The sequence below is a fragment of the Danio aesculapii genome, chromosome 5, assembly GCF_903798145.1.
Source record: "Danio aesculapii chromosome 5, fDanAes4.1, whole genome shotgun sequence".
NCBI classification, from domain to species: domain Eukaryota; kingdom Metazoa; phylum Chordata; class Actinopteri; order Cypriniformes; family Danionidae; genus Danio; species Danio aesculapii.
Window position 1 is genome coordinate 6,453,248 of NC_079439.1, and position 15,942 is coordinate 6,469,189.

At 36.9% G+C, this 15,942-nt stretch overlaps 1 protein-coding gene across 1 annotated transcript; it reads left to right on the forward strand.

Moving 5' to 3' along the window:
• Positions 1-212: 212 nt before the first annotated feature.
• Positions 213-8,388, forward strand: LOC130229903 (uncharacterized). Its single transcript, XM_056458923.1, has 7 exons — positions 213-264; positions 379-444; positions 4,988-5,535; positions 5,630-5,716; positions 5,849-6,398; positions 6,496-6,558; positions 6,722-8,388. The coding sequence occupies exons 1-7, from the start codon at positions 213-215 to the stop codon at positions 8,386-8,388; spliced, it is 3,033 nt and encodes a 1,010-aa protein (XP_056314898.1).
• Positions 8,389-15,942: the final 7,554 nt, after the last annotated feature.

Below are 15,942 nucleotides of genomic sequence, written 5' to 3' on the forward strand. Positions count from 1 at the left end.
CCTGGTGAGTTAAAGGCCACAGTTCACCACAAAACACATTTATTCTTCCTCATGTGGCTTTTCTACATGCTATTTCCTTACTGTTGTTGAACTCAAAAGAAGATATTTTGAAGAATGAACATCCATAGTGGAAAACACATTAGATGATGAAATTAAGATTTTGGTGTTTGTTCAGAAAAGCTAAATGATATTTTTCTCCCTCAGAATCAAACATGATGACCAACGACACAAGAAGATTGATTCAGCGGTTCTCCAAATATCAAGGTAAGCAACTGTATTTGAAGTAAAGTCTGTATTTTTGAGACAGTGAATATTCTCAGCCAGTATGAGTGCAGAAATGTACATGTTTTGCTGAATGCTGTATATTATCTTCTCCAGGACTTGCAGTTGTACTTGATGAGGAGGAGGATGCTCTATTCAGGGCGAGTCCAGCCGCTTTCAAAGGTATGAAATTATTCAGTTTTTGCTTTATGATGTAATGATGAATCCAGACAACTAAAATTAGGGCTGGGCGATTTTTTTTTTAAATTCCCACTACTTAACCAAATGCACGGAGTTGAAGGTTGTTAACTTATAAAACATGCTAAAGAAAAACTTTCCTGAAGAACCTTACTGTCATAATAAAATTTAACAATAAGATTTATCATAGTAAGATTTATTGATATATAATATAATATGAATTCAAGGGTCATTATCACTATAAAGTGCCTTCGAGACATAAAATTTTTCAAAAAAAGTTTGAGATTTTTGATTTAATCACATAGTTGTTGTATTATTTAGACCTTAGGCTGTAAGAAATGAATGATGGTCAAGCTCCTGCACTTTTTACAAATAATCTGCAAGCAGAAAAACAGTAAACAAACCGCAGATTGTGTCAACCATATCATGGACAAATTCAAAGTAGCATAAGTAGATTTTCATTGCAGTGTGATTATAAAATGCATATTTTCAGAAAGGTAATGTGTCCCTTTACCAACCCAACTTTATAGATTATGCAAAAAGTCTATGTATAATGATGAAATAATGGACAAACATTTATTTCCCAATAAAATATGCAATCGTTCTTTTCAAAATAAAACCCAAGATCTAAAATATTTTGTCAAACTTTCAAACAATATTAACTGGCTCTTATTGGTTATTTAAGAAATCACACAAGATGTTTTGCTGAGGTTATAAATAATTTGTTTATTTTCATAAAAAGCAAGATGACAGGGTGGACATTGACATGACAGTAACTAGATCTAGTAACTAAATATGAACATTTGAAAAACAACAGGTACAACAAGAAGTATTAAAGGGTTAATATAATATTAAGTTAATATAAAGGGTTGTAAAAGTTAATGAATTCGACTTCTGTTTTCACTAATTACTGCAAAACCACTGAGCCACCATGCCGCCTCTTCTGTTATCCATTAGGTTTTATTAATATGCAAATTAATGGGCAAATAAACAATTATTATCCTTCAAATTGACCTAAATTTGGTAATGAATGTAAATCTTTACATTGTACATTGTTTTGGAGGAGTGAAGGGAATGTTGAAAGCAACTCAAGTTAAACACCTTAATAATGCAGTTTTTTTTTTTGAATAAGGTAAATAATTAGATTACAGATGTTTACATAAATGTACTTAGAACCATATTTCTATTTCAAACAGTCAATGAGCTCCATTATATGGACTTTAAAAGGATATTCTGTATATAGACTGACACAGATATAGCCAAAAGGTTTGTATTGCTCACTCATGCATCTACTGGTGTAGTATGTGTGTGTATAAGTGTTGAAACATAAAAAAATTAACAATAAAATACTAAATAAATAAATAAAGTGTCAATAACAATGCATACTGTATGTCCACCCTGTCAAGGACGGATTTGTGACAGGGAGGACATTTTTGGCTAAAGATAGCATTTATTCAACACAGGTTGTACCTGCAGCTGGCAAAGTGTTTCTGTATTTAAGCTCTTTGTACACAGTTAAAATCTATATTTTTAATTTCGGAATTTTTTATATGAATTAATATTTGATTATATATGACATGGTGGACATGTTAAGCTTGACAACATTCACAGTTTCACAATATGAGAAAAAATAGGAAACATAAGTGTAGATAGTTACTGTGTGCACATCACATGTTTTATCCTCCTCTGAAGAAAGGCAAAATGGGCATGGGGATTCCAATGAGTACATCAGAGTGTTTCTTAAATGGGTAATTACCATATCATTACAGGGTGGACAGCAAACTTTAGGACACATGCAAAATGATTAATACAATTATGAAAACAAAATAAAAGTTGTTAAAATTACTTTATCAAATAACTTGTTTAAAACAATAAGAATATTTAAAAATCTTTTTAATTTGATCTAATTTACCTACTTTTTAGACTTATTGAAGTTGGCTGGGCAGTGTGTGGGACATCCCATCCATTCAATGAAAGAATATGGCAAAAGTTGACAAAAACATTTCAAAACACTTATAATGTCACCTGCATGTGTGTAAAGGTTTAACCAATCATATTAAAACATCAGAATTTCATTATTTCGCATTATGTTCATAAATGACTAATTCAATCTTCAAAGGCACTTTATAGTGATATTTACCCTCAACCATTTTTAAAAACTACAGTGAAATTAATCTCATAATTGTTAAAAAGGGGACTTTTCCAGTATGATTTATTTCCTTATTATTTTGTGCTGACATTTAGAGAGCTATTCAGTTTTATTTTGTGCTATATCAGTTCATATAAATTATTTATGCTTGGCTATAATGGGTAATATTTTATTGCTTTTATTTGCATCGGGCCGCTGTATCTGCTAGATTACTGCACTGAGCAAGTTTTGTCCTACAGTGTTGATATTTACGGTAGCTATTAGTCATTTAACGGATCACAAATTTTACAGTTCGGATCACATTACAGTTTTTGAGTCACAGATTGGACCATTTTTTGGATCAGCCAAAAATGCGAGGAGACAATGTAATTTGCTTTTCCATTTATTACAAAAACACAAGCGGCAACATCCCGCTCTCCCTCATTAAGCTATGACGCGCGAACAAAATGGCAATGGCTGGCCACGCCCACTTGTAGCTTCATTTGCTCTCTTCAGAAACCTATGGGTGACCTATGGGTAGTATCATGGATACGACGTCCATTTTTTTTTACAGTCTGCAAAAACAGTAATGCAAGAAACTTTTGATGAAAATAAAATAAAAAATAACCAGCTTAATGAATTTAAATTGTAAAATTTTCAATACTGTGAAAAATGATCTTCGCTACTGTTGCTGATAATGCTAGATGGATAAATCTAAATCATTATAATTGCACACCATATCCTATGTAATTTTAGTCTAATTTTCAATAAATGATTCAGTAACTTGTAATTTTAATAAAACTAAAATAAAAAGAACCAGCTGAATAAATTGTAAAATATTCAATATTCTGAAAAATTATCTTCGCTACTGCTGCTGATAATGCTAAATGTGTAACATTAAAATTTGTGCACCATATCATATTTAATTGTAGTACTATTTTCAGTTAACGATTTAGGACCTCACTCAAAAAACGTTACTACAAATCAGAAATTAGAATTTAGAATTATTAAACCCCCTTTGAATTTTTTTTTATTTAAAAAAAAATGATGTTTAACAGAGCAGGGAAATTTTCACAGTATGTCTGATAATATTTTTTCTTCTGAAGAAAGTCTTATTTGCTTTAAGCTAGAATAAAAGCAGTTTTTAATTTTTTAGAAAACATTTTAAGGTCAAAATCATTAAGCTATATAATTTTTTTGATAGTCTACAGAACAAACCACTGTTATACAATAAATTCTTTAAAATGAGCCCTAAAAAAAGGAGAGTTTTAAAGGAGGCAAACCTCTCTCTCTCTCCCTCTCTCTCTCAATTCAATAATTGCTTTATTGGCATGACAAATGATACAAATGTTTTGCCAAAGCATTTATAAAGTTTACATTAAAAAGAACACACACACACACACACACACATATACATATATACATATACATATACATATATATATATATATATATATATATATATATATATATATATATATATATATATATATATATATATATATACACATACATACACATACATATATATATATATATATGTATGTGTATATATGTGAAAAAAGCAAAAAAAAAAAAAAGTACACTTTTCAAAAAATAATGGCTTTTTTATTTAACTCACTCAACAATTCACACATTACTGTCTGGCTACTTTGTCTTCCACTGATATGCTAAAAAGGGAATAATGTTCCAACATTCCTGTCCATTATCATTAATAAAGCCTAGAAAAACAGGCATCAGTATATTGTAAACTGATAGGTTCAAATATTCCGTTCCAGTTATCAAAGAAATAATGTGTGACTTTATTTTAGTTTTGTAACTATTAAATGGTTTTACATTCAAAATTGTAATATATACATCAGTGTAAATCCTATGATTTGTGGAAAAACATATTCTTTAATTGTGTATTAAAACCACCCAGGTCTCCGCTTTTGCCATGGGCTTTTAACAAACGTATCCCTAAGGTTTTTACAAACTTTAACAAAAACTTTCTTCCTTTCCCACTGTTGCAATTTCTAGCCAAGAGTTATTGGTAATCTGGTTCTCCCTATGATCACGCATGGACAGATTATAAAGATGTTTGTTTGTCGATGTTTTGATGTCGTATCTGTTTCAGACAAAATCTCTTCAAAGTGTTTGAAACTGAACTTAAATCAGTTGCAGCGCTACTCGAACTGTTTGCTCGAGTTAAAAAAAAAAATCATGCGCGGTGCCAGCCGAAATCATGTTGCACGCACCCAAAGTGAACCTTCGCAAACACAGCGATGATGCCACATTCTAATTTATTTATAAAACCAAACTATTGCCCAGCCCTAACTAAGGATTTAAGATTTTTTTTTTTACAATCAATCGACCAACTAACCAGCATACTAATAATGTTTTTTCTGTCTTTTGTCACAGTGTCTAAGACTGCCTCTGAGAATAACCAGATTTCTCAGATTGAGAGTGTTTCTCCAAAGGACACTTCCTCTGGGAATGACGGTGTCTCTGTGGTAGTGTTCCTACATGAGAGTGATGGTGTCTCTAAGACGTTTCTTTGCTCTGAGACTGACACCTCCTCTCCGACAAACCGTGTCTCTGTGATGGACACCTTATCTGAGATTGACTCGGTCTCTCAGATTGAAGGTGTTGCTCCAGTGGACACTTTCTCTGAGACTGATGATGTCTCTCCAACTGATGGTGTTCCTCCAATGGACACCTTTTATGAAACTGATGCTGTCTCTCAGATTGCTGGTGTGCCTTCAACGGACACTGTCTCTGAGATTGACGCTGTCTCTCAGATTGATAGAGTTCCTGTGATGGACACGTTCTCTGAGATTGACTCTGTCACGCATTACAATCAATACCCACCCAACACAAGTAAGATGTACTCTTACTTCGAGTGCCGCAAGATGAAGGCCGACCCTACAAACACAAGAAGACTGGTTCAGCGTTTCTCTAAATATCAGGTAAGTGCAATAGGGAAGCAACTGAATTTGAATTAAATTGTTCTTCAATTGTCCTTTTTACGTTTTGCTAAATGCTGTATATTATCTTCTCCAGGACTTGCAGTTGTTCCTTGATGAGGAAGAAGATGGCTATATTCAGAGCGAGTCCAGCTTTCAAAGGTTTGGAATTTTTCAATTTTTGGTATATGTAATAATGAATCAAGAGGACTAGTTGACTAACCAGCATACTGATGTTTTTCTGTCTTTTGTCACAGTGTCTAAGACTGCCTCTGAGAATACCAGATTCTCAGATTGAGAGTGTTTTTCTCCAAAGGACACTTCCTCTGGGAATGATGGTGTCTCTGTGGTAGTTTTCCTACATGAGAGTGATGGTGTCTCTAAGACGTTTCTTTGCTCTGAGACTGACATCTCCTCTCCCACAAACCGTGTCTCTGTGATGGACACCTTCTCTGAGATTGACTCGGTCTCTCAGATTGAAGGTGTTGCTCCAGTGGACACTTTCTCTGAGACTGATGATGTCTCTCCAACTGATGGTGTTCCTCCAATGGACACCTTTTATGAAACTGATGCTGTCTCTCAGATTGCTGGTGTGCCTTCAACGGACACTGTCTCTGAGATTGACGCTGTCTCTCAGATTGATAGAGTTCCTGTGATGGACACTTTCTCTGAGACTGAGGCTGACGCTGTCTCTCAGATTGATAGAGTTCCTATTATGGACACGTTCTCTGAGATTGACTCTGTCATGCATTACAATCAATACCCACCCAACACAAGTAAGATGTACTCTTACTTCGAGTGCCGCAAGATGAAGGCCGACCCTACAAACACAAGAAGACTGGTTCAGCGTTTCTCTAAATATCAAGGTAAGTGCAATAGGGAAGCAACTGAATTTGAAATCAGTTGTTCCTCACTTGTTTTTTTTTTTTACATTTCTTGAATGCTGTATATTATTTTCTTCAGGACTTGCAGTTGTTCTTGATGACGAAGAAGAGGCTATATTCAGGGCGAGTCCAGCTTTCAAAGGTATGGAATTTTTCAGTTTTCGGCTTATGTATTGATGAATCAAGAAACTATAGACTAACCTACATATTGATCAAATTTTACTATCTTTTCTTCTTCTGTCACAGTGTCTAGGACTGCCTCTGAGTCTAACAAGATTTCTCAGATTGAGAGTGTTTCTCCAAAGGACACTTTTCTGAGATTGACACTGTCTCTCAGATTGATAGAGTTCCTGTGTTGGACACTTTCTCTGAGACTGATGACATCTCTCCGGCTAGCTCTGCTTCAGAGGACTCCAGCCGCCAAACAGGAGAGATAAAGCATAAAGAAGATGCTGACTTTAACTTCTTGTTAGCCACTGACTCCTACAAGGTGACACATTACAACCAATACCCGCCCAACACTAGTAAGATGTACTCTTACTTCGAGTGCCGTGAGAAGAAGGCCAACCCCAACAAACCCAGGAAAATCAGATATGACACAACGGTCTTCTACGGGCTGCAGTATGTTCTCCACAAGTACTTGAAAGGACAGGTCGTCACTCTGGAGAAGATTCAGGAAGCAAAGGAAGTGTACCGGGAACACTTTCATGACGACATGTTCAATGAGAAAGGTTGGAATTACATTCTGGAGAAGTACAACGGCCATCTGCCCATCGAGATCAAGGCTGTGCCAGAGGGAAGTGTAATCCCACGTGGAAATGTGCTGTTCACTGTGGAAAACACAGACGATGAGTGCTACTGGCTGACTAACTGGATAGAGACGATTCTTCTGCAGATCTGGTATCCTATCACTGTCGCTACCAACTCGCGAGAGCAAAAGAAGATTCTGGCCAAATATCTGATGGAAACCTCTGGAAGCCTGGACGGGCTTGAATGTAAGCTGCATGATTTCGGCTACAGAGGAGTTTCATCTCAAGAAACAGCTGGAATTGGTGGATCTGCACACTTGGTGAACTTCAGAGGAACAGACACTGTGGCTGGGATCAGCCTCATCAAGAAATATTACGGCACTAAAGAGCCAGTTGCTGGTTTCTCTGTGCCAGCCGCAGAGCACAGCACCATCACAGCCTGGGGAAAGGACCACGAGAAGGACGCTTTCGAACACATTGTCAAGATGTTCCCATCCGTCCCTGTATCTGTGGTCAGCGACAGCTATGACATCTATAACGCCTGTGAGAAGATCTGGGGTGAAGAACTAAGGGCTCTGGTGGAGATGCGTAGTGCAGACGCCCCGTTGGTGGTCCGACCCGATTCAGGAGACCCTCTAGAAACAGTGCTGAAGGTGCTCGAGATCCTAGGAGAGAAGTTCCCTCCGCTTGAGAACTCCAAAGGCTATAAGGTGCTGCCCCCCTACATCAGAGTCATCCAGGGGGATGGCATCGACATAGACTCTTTACAGGACATTTTGGAGGGCATAAAAAAGCAAGGATGGAGCATTGAGAACATCGGCTTTGGTTCTGGAGGAGCTTTGCTGCAGAAACTGAACCGAGATCTGCTCAGCTGCTGCTATAAGTGCAGTTATGCGGTGACCAACGGAGTGCCCATAAACGTCTTTAAAGACCCCATTGCAGACCCCACTAAAAAGTCAAAGAAAGGCCGGCTTTCCCTTCACAGGACACCCAGCGGAGGTCTGGTGACACTGGAAGAGGGAAGTGGCAGTCTGGAGGAGTACGGAGAGGACTTGCTCCAGACTGTGTTTAGGAATGGGAAGATCATAAAGACGTACACCTTTGATGAGGTCAGAGAAAATGCGGAGCTGAAGGAGAGTGAATTGTGTCCCTCTGAGCAGCTCCCAGCATCCCCTTCTTCACCACACTGCTCACAGACCAGAGCACAAACACAACATGCATAAACAGGTGAGACTTGCACAACATTTTTCACTAAATCATGTCGAAGATACTTTACCACTTTTATGCGCAATATTTAGTAATATTGTCGTTATATGAACTCTTGTTAGCCAGTTATATTGTATTATTTCCAATTTTGTGTTCACAATTTGTGTCTGAGCCTCTCTACAGACTTCTCTACAATCATTCAATGAAATTTCCTCATTGAGGTCCTTCTTCTATGCTTATAACTAATTTTCGGTTTCATTTTCTGTTTTAATTTCTCTTCACTAGGAACATAAAGTAAGGCCAGGAAAAACAGGACTTCACCATTCCCAACCCTCTCCAACATCCAGACTGCAGCTCTGCCTTTAGGTTTGTCCAGAGGAGAACTGGTCCCCCGACCGAGCCTGGTTTCTCCCAAGGTTTTTTCTCCACCCAAATTGGGGGAGTTTGGTTCCTTGCCGCTGTCGCCTCTGGCTTGCTTGGTTGGGGCTGGCAGAGCTGCACTTCCGTGGACTGGCCTTCAACAGTGACATTTGTATTAAGGGTATCATGTAATGAAATTCTGGACAGTTTAGTAGAGGGAAATGGACACACCAAGAGCCACACACAGACCAGTGTTTCCTCTTTCTCAATTAAATCCTGAGTGAAAAATCCCGGTTAAAAAAAAACAAGCAGATCAGAACAAAATACAGACTGCTACGTTGCACACAGGATCATTACTATGCCCCAGACTGTGTTTGATTGGCCACAATTCCTAGTGAGTTTACGGTTACAAACTCTATTTTGAAAGTGCATATTTGGGGAGGGGTTAGGTAACAAAAAGGACACACAAAAGTCCTATTCTCTATTTATTTAGAGCAGGGCTCCCCAAACCCAGAGACCTACCTGGAAACTTCTAGTGTGACCAAGAAGAGCTTGATTAGCTGGGTCAGGTGTGTCTAATTGGGCTTGGAGCTAAACTCCAGGACACCGGCCTTCCAGAACCGAGTTTGGGCACCCCTTATTTACAGGCAAAAATCATGGCCAAAAAAATAAATAAATAGAAAAAAACTACAACAGAAAGAATAAATTAATTGAATTAATCAAATAAACAAAGAGATGAACAGACAGCAACATGAATCCTCAGCAGAAACTGGACAAGACGCACACAGAACCTTCAATCTCAAGCCTTCATCAAAAACACAGAATAGAGCAGAACACACACGAAGATTCAATAATACACACACTGAGAAACTCCAAGCGATACTTCTGTCAAAAAGTCACACAAAGTATTTAGCAAATGACAGAACTTATCGTATCAAGCGAATCTGCACAGATCACCCCCCCCCCCCCCATACAGAACCCAGTGGCTAATAAGACTCACGATTAGCTATTTTCAGATTAACTGGAAGTGTAGCATTGCACTTTTCCTCATTTATAGTTTTCTGGAAGAAAGAACTGAGGAGTCAGAGTGAAACACCACACAGAAGTGTTAAATAAAAGCTCGCGGTGTGTTTTATATGGGTTTTTTTTTTTCAGTTTTTAAAAAAATGTCACTTGTTTTTATATAAAGTTATGTTCAATAAAACTGTATGCATGTATTAGTTGTGTTTTGTCTCATTATTTTACATATGTGGCTAAGAAATGAGTGTATACAAAATGTTTTTGGTGGGGGCAGTAGATGAAATCCTTAGCGTTGAGCCCTGATATGGGTTGTTGACAAATAGGCAGTAAAAAAACGCTATGTAGTATGAAGTCTGATGTTTAATAAAATGTAAGAGGTCACTAATGGTATGTCCTATAGTGTGACAAAAAAAGAAGAAAAGCTTGTAATATATGCAAACAGCGTGAGAGTGATTTATCTTAATTGTTGGACACTAATCCTCATGTAGGTGACTTACCAACCTACGTCACACGTGGTGTCACATGGGTTCAACCGTGCATACCGGTTGCAAAAAAAGACCAGTTGCAATAGCAAACATGTCGTGTTGTGTGGTAGAATGCCAAAATCAAAAGTCCAAAAGTTGAAAACTTAACTTTTACTGTAGACCACACTGCTTTTAATGCCAACCGCAAACTTGTTTGGCTAACAGCCATCAGAAGAGCTGAATGGAGTGACAATCTAATTAAAAATGCTGGACTCTGCAGTTCTCATTTCATATCAGGTAAGTTCCCGCTATGCTGAATCATACTCATTACTCGTTTTTAATTGCAGCAATGATTTCAGCAAAAACAGTTAAATATGGTGAATTAAACTGCGGACACTGAATGCTCAGAATGAAATGTAAACATGTAAGTTCACATACCCTGCCGTACAGGTGCAGTTTGCTTTTAGAATGAAGTTGTTTTGCTTGTTGATGATAACCCAGGCCTTGTACAGTTCTGTCTTCTTACCTTGTCTTTGGTTAGACAGATCCTCAGTTTTTAGCACTACATAGTTTTAAATCTGGTAATCATGGAGCATTATTTCCTGCACATGACCACACAGAACAACATTGTAGGCATCCACTTAAGCCTTTAACTTCTCTTGTAAAAACACTTGGAGTTTCAATGAGATTGTATAAAGTTGTATATTTGGGGCTGGATGCTTGGCCATTTTGTCTTATCCAAAATCCGTTGGGAAGGTGCTATCGCAAATATCTGTCAGACGAGTACCGCTCACTTTAACTGTAATTTTGCTGAATAACTGTCCTTTTCACTGGGTGACAAGCTGTTATAATAAGCTGAAAGCATTATGTAAATAATATATATAATATGTAATCAATATAGGGCTGGGCGATAATACGATATCGATAATTATCACGATATATATATATATATATATATATATATATATATATATATATATATATATATATATATATATATATATATATATATATATATATATATATTTTCTTGATAAACGATATTGAGAGTTCGATAATATTTACGCACTATGTGTAAAGCTGCGCAGGCATTTTGCAGCCTGCTCTTCCGGATGCCGCACACAGTATACAAGTTTACTGCCATACAGTGTTAGTTGCACTATGAGGGGTAAGAAAAAATAAGGTAAAAAAAGTCACAGACATTGTTGACAAGAAACATCAGTAGTCTTGAGCTACATTTTTACAGTTTTTTTTTAACAGCTACTGTTTTTTGCAATCCAACAGAACAGAGCAATGTGCAGACGACTCGTATCATCAAAAGCAGACAACACCACAAACCTGTTTCATCATTTAAAACAATACCCCACTGATGAAGATGCTAATAAAATTACAGACCCAAACAAGTGTTGGTAAACCAGCGCAACCACCTAGCAGAGTCTCATGTCATCATTTTCGAAAGCTGTGCCTTACTAGAAAAACCCCCAAAAAGACAGACAAGAGATGTAGACAACACAATCTCAAACACATCTCAATTGATGCTTGCTGTAAACTACAAGCTGCATTATTTAAGGGCATTTGTTACGACATTGATAGAATCTTTTATTGTCAAGCTTATGTTTTGTTTTTAATATTAAGATATTTTCTTTGGTATGCGGAGAAATGCTTAAGACATAGTCTTTAAAATAATGACATATTAAAAATGCAGCAAATATACAACAGACGTTTACAACAGCAGTGGATCATTACTTAAATCCTTATTTTCCACGGAGCGAAACATCATCCACCCGCAGTTGTTTAAGGTGGGCACGAACTAAAATATATTTACACTTTAGATATTTGTCTTTCGTTAAATTTCGTTATCTATAATGTGTAACTTAATTCGAATGTACAAGAACAAATAACATCTGAGGTGAAGCGCTTCAAAACAAGTCCGCTATAGTATATGCCTTAGCGCCAAAACAAAGCATTAAACTATTTCCAAGTTTCAGTTTAACTCATTAACGAAGCGCGGTGTGAGCAGCATGAGCTGGACAGTCTTTACATGCAATTCGAGGCACTGATAGTTTTCTTAGGTTAGCTCGGAAGAATAAACTCGGTCTGAAGGATGAAAAAGAGCTCAGAAAGCCGTTGAGTGAATGGAGAGGCTCCCCGCATGTGTCGTCATGATACGCGATTTATAAAATGAGAGTCTGCATAGGTCTATTCATGCCAGTCTGTGAGGTAAAATTAACACACCCTCGGATATAACCGAGATCTGCGCATAACAGGTGTTTTATGCGTCCCGCAATACGCGTTGTCAAGAGGGTGACTGCATGAGTAAAGTAAACTGCACACACTTGATTATGTAATGCACGTACGCGTCTCACAGCGCAAAGCATAACTAAACATTTAAATGTTCATGATTGATCAGTCATCGATAAGGTCTATCGATTAAAGGGTTATTGACAATCAATCGATCAAGTGATCGTTAGCATCCCTAAATAAAATAACCTATACATTAAAGGAGATTTCACCCTAAATTCGCCTACTATTAAAAGAAGAGTTCATCCAAAACGGAAAATTCTGTGCAATAATATCCAATAACTTGTAGGGAATGTCTGGTTGTTGAAAACGTGAACAGTAAATGTTGATATAAGATTGTTCTTTTGTTTATTATTTTATCATTTATATTGTCAGACAGCTAAAACAAAGCAATTGGCATGCTGAAAATCCTATAAATTTAATAGATATAAGATTTGACATTTACCGTGATAATTATCGATATCGACTGATATGAAAAAAATTATCGTGATCATTTTTTTTCCATTTCGCCCAGCCCTAAATCAATATAACTTATTTCTAAGACGACAACAAACTCTGTACCACATTGGATGTCATTCCCCAGTTTTTTTTTTTTTTTCAGCAACCTCGATGCGCATGCATCCTGAATGTTTACAAACCACTAATTCGCTTATAGGGGTGTTTATTAGTGTCACACCAGGTGTTCAGTCGAAAAATATATGAAGATCGTGTGATTTTTAGACGTATTTATTGATATTTTTCTTTTTAATTTATACATTTTAATTGAACTCTACTTAAGACGGTCTCACCATGAACTAGTGGTCCATTAAGACAAAGAAATGTTAAACCATTTAGTGCCGTTTAATAAGATATTCATTAGTGACACTGAAAATGCAATGTCACGTGAACAACCCAGCAATAACAAACTGCATCACCTGACCTCCCGTCTAACCACACGCCTTTACACATTCATCATCATAGGGAGCAGACTACAATCTGAATTAATGTGTTATATCGCTAAGTGGTGCACTGAATGTATGCTTTGATAAAAGATATAGGTCTTTAATCTAGTTTTGAACTGCGAGAGTGTGTCTGAGCCTCGGACATTATCAGGAAGGCTATTACAGAGTTTAGGAGCCATAAATGAGAAGGCTCGACCTCCTTTACCCGACTTTGCTATTCTAGGTACTACCAGAAGCCCTGAGTTTTGAGATCTTAAAGAGCGAATTGAAAAAAATCTATATTGTATGAAAGTAATAAAACAAAATTATATATATATATATATATATATATATATATATATATATATATATATATATATATATATAAATATAAATAAATAAATAAATAAATAAATACAAATAAAATACACAATAAATATTTTTGATTATTAAATCAGAATCAATTTAATGCTAAAGTTAAATTCTACTTAGAGAAAAACTTCAATATTTTGATTTACCAAATTACAATTATATCTTTGACGTTGGTTCCAATATAATTTTTTTCCAACACACACCGCCTCATAATCTGAACCCCCAGCATGAACGCAGAAAATCAGCATGCAGCAGTAGTATTTGCAGTATGGCAGTCTGAATGGCTTCCATCTGAAGCAGTGCAGGAGAGTGTTTGTTTGAAGAGATGAGCTGCAAGAGTGAGGACAAAGCTATGCAATTTTTTTCTCTCTCTCAGAAAGTGAGAGAAATTCAATCCTCAGTGGCCCTTCTTCTGCGATTGCTCGTCGGTGTGTACTTGGCTTTTCTCTCCTCTTTTACTCTCTCCTCACGTCAGCCTGATACTTTGCGGCTTAATTGAACCCCAGCAAATGACAAGAAGTCTGAATCGTTGAGAGCTTCGCCGGCTGTTTCATCCTTTTGAATAAAACATATTACTCCTTTCACTGTCACAGCTACAAACCTTAGTCTGCCAATTGCTAACCTGGCCAGAAAAGTTCCCTACACTTTCAAATCATTCAGTTCAATACAAGTTTATGTGTATAGCGCATTTCAAAACAATTATTGTTTTAAGGCAGCTTTACAAAAGGTGAAAACCATTGCATTTGAGTTCTGCAGCAGGACAAAGATCCAAAACACACCAGCAAGTCCACTTCTAAATGCCTGAAGAAAATCTAAATTAGGACTTAAGTGGCCTAGTCAAAGTCTTGACCTGAATCCTATTGATATGCTGTGGCATGATCATAAAAAGTGGTTTCATGCTCAAAAACCTTCCAATGTGGCTGAATTATAACAATTCTGCAAAGATGAGTGGGCAAAATTCCTTCTCAGGGCTGTAACCAACGTATTGCAAGTGAAAAAGCTCTATTGCAGTTGTTGATGCTAAAAGTGGCCCAACCTGCAAATCGGTACTGGTGGGAGGCATGCACTGGCTTGAGACCACAGGCTGAGTGCCTTAGAGTCCCTCCAGTGGTGTTATACAGCCATATCGCACTGCTACGAGTGTGATATTACATTTATCCAACAGTTTGACGGCATAATTGTGTATATAAAAAGAAAATCAAACACATAGTCTCAAGAATTTATGAGTACGAAGAACTTCTTTCTTCTGCCATTCATTCACATCTGCAGCTGATGTTAGAACAGCAAAAACCGTTGCTACTTCACCAACGTCACTTTAGAGCTAGTATTTGAATGATTCTCTAGTGTAATGTCTAAAGTGATGAAAAAACAGGTAACTTTTGCTCACATTTTAAGATTATAAGGCTGAACGGCATGAAATGCAATCAGTCTACAGAGATCTCCCAGTATTTCTCTATTGTAATCATGATATCACAATAATTAATCCCAAGACTAGCACAGAAACTAGCAGTTTCTGTGGCATAAAATACAGCACTACAAAATACAAAAGAGAGAGAGATCGACTTAGGATATCACTTACCTGATTTATAATGATTTGTTTAGCTGTACATTGAAACTTACGCTGAAAAAGATGCTGTTTTTCTCCTCATCAACAGACACTTTCTTTGGTCTGCTCAGGATGATGGTGGCCAATGCATTGAACCCGATGCTCTGAAATACATGTTTTAAAATAGGCACTATCCTTAAATTTTGTGTTATGTCCACATGCCTCCTCATTCATTTCACTTTTTGTGTGTCGTGAATGAGCTTGCTCAATTCAATTCAATTCACCTTTAGTTGTATAGCGCTATTACAATGTAGATTGTGTCAAAGCAGCTGTAGGAGCCATACATTGTAAATTGGCGATTGGCCACAAGGTGTCAGTACCAGACTATATAACTGTGGCTTCACTGCATGGAAGAGAGCGTTGGTAGGAAGCACACAGTTTTTGACCGTAACTTAACGTGACGTGAAGTAACTCAACTCGACTTAAGGTAACAGAGAAGTGTGCATATAGATTAAGGAAAAGTGATTAAGTAATTCTGTTGATTGGAAAATAAAGACTTTTTATTTGCATCTATTTTGCCTATGGACT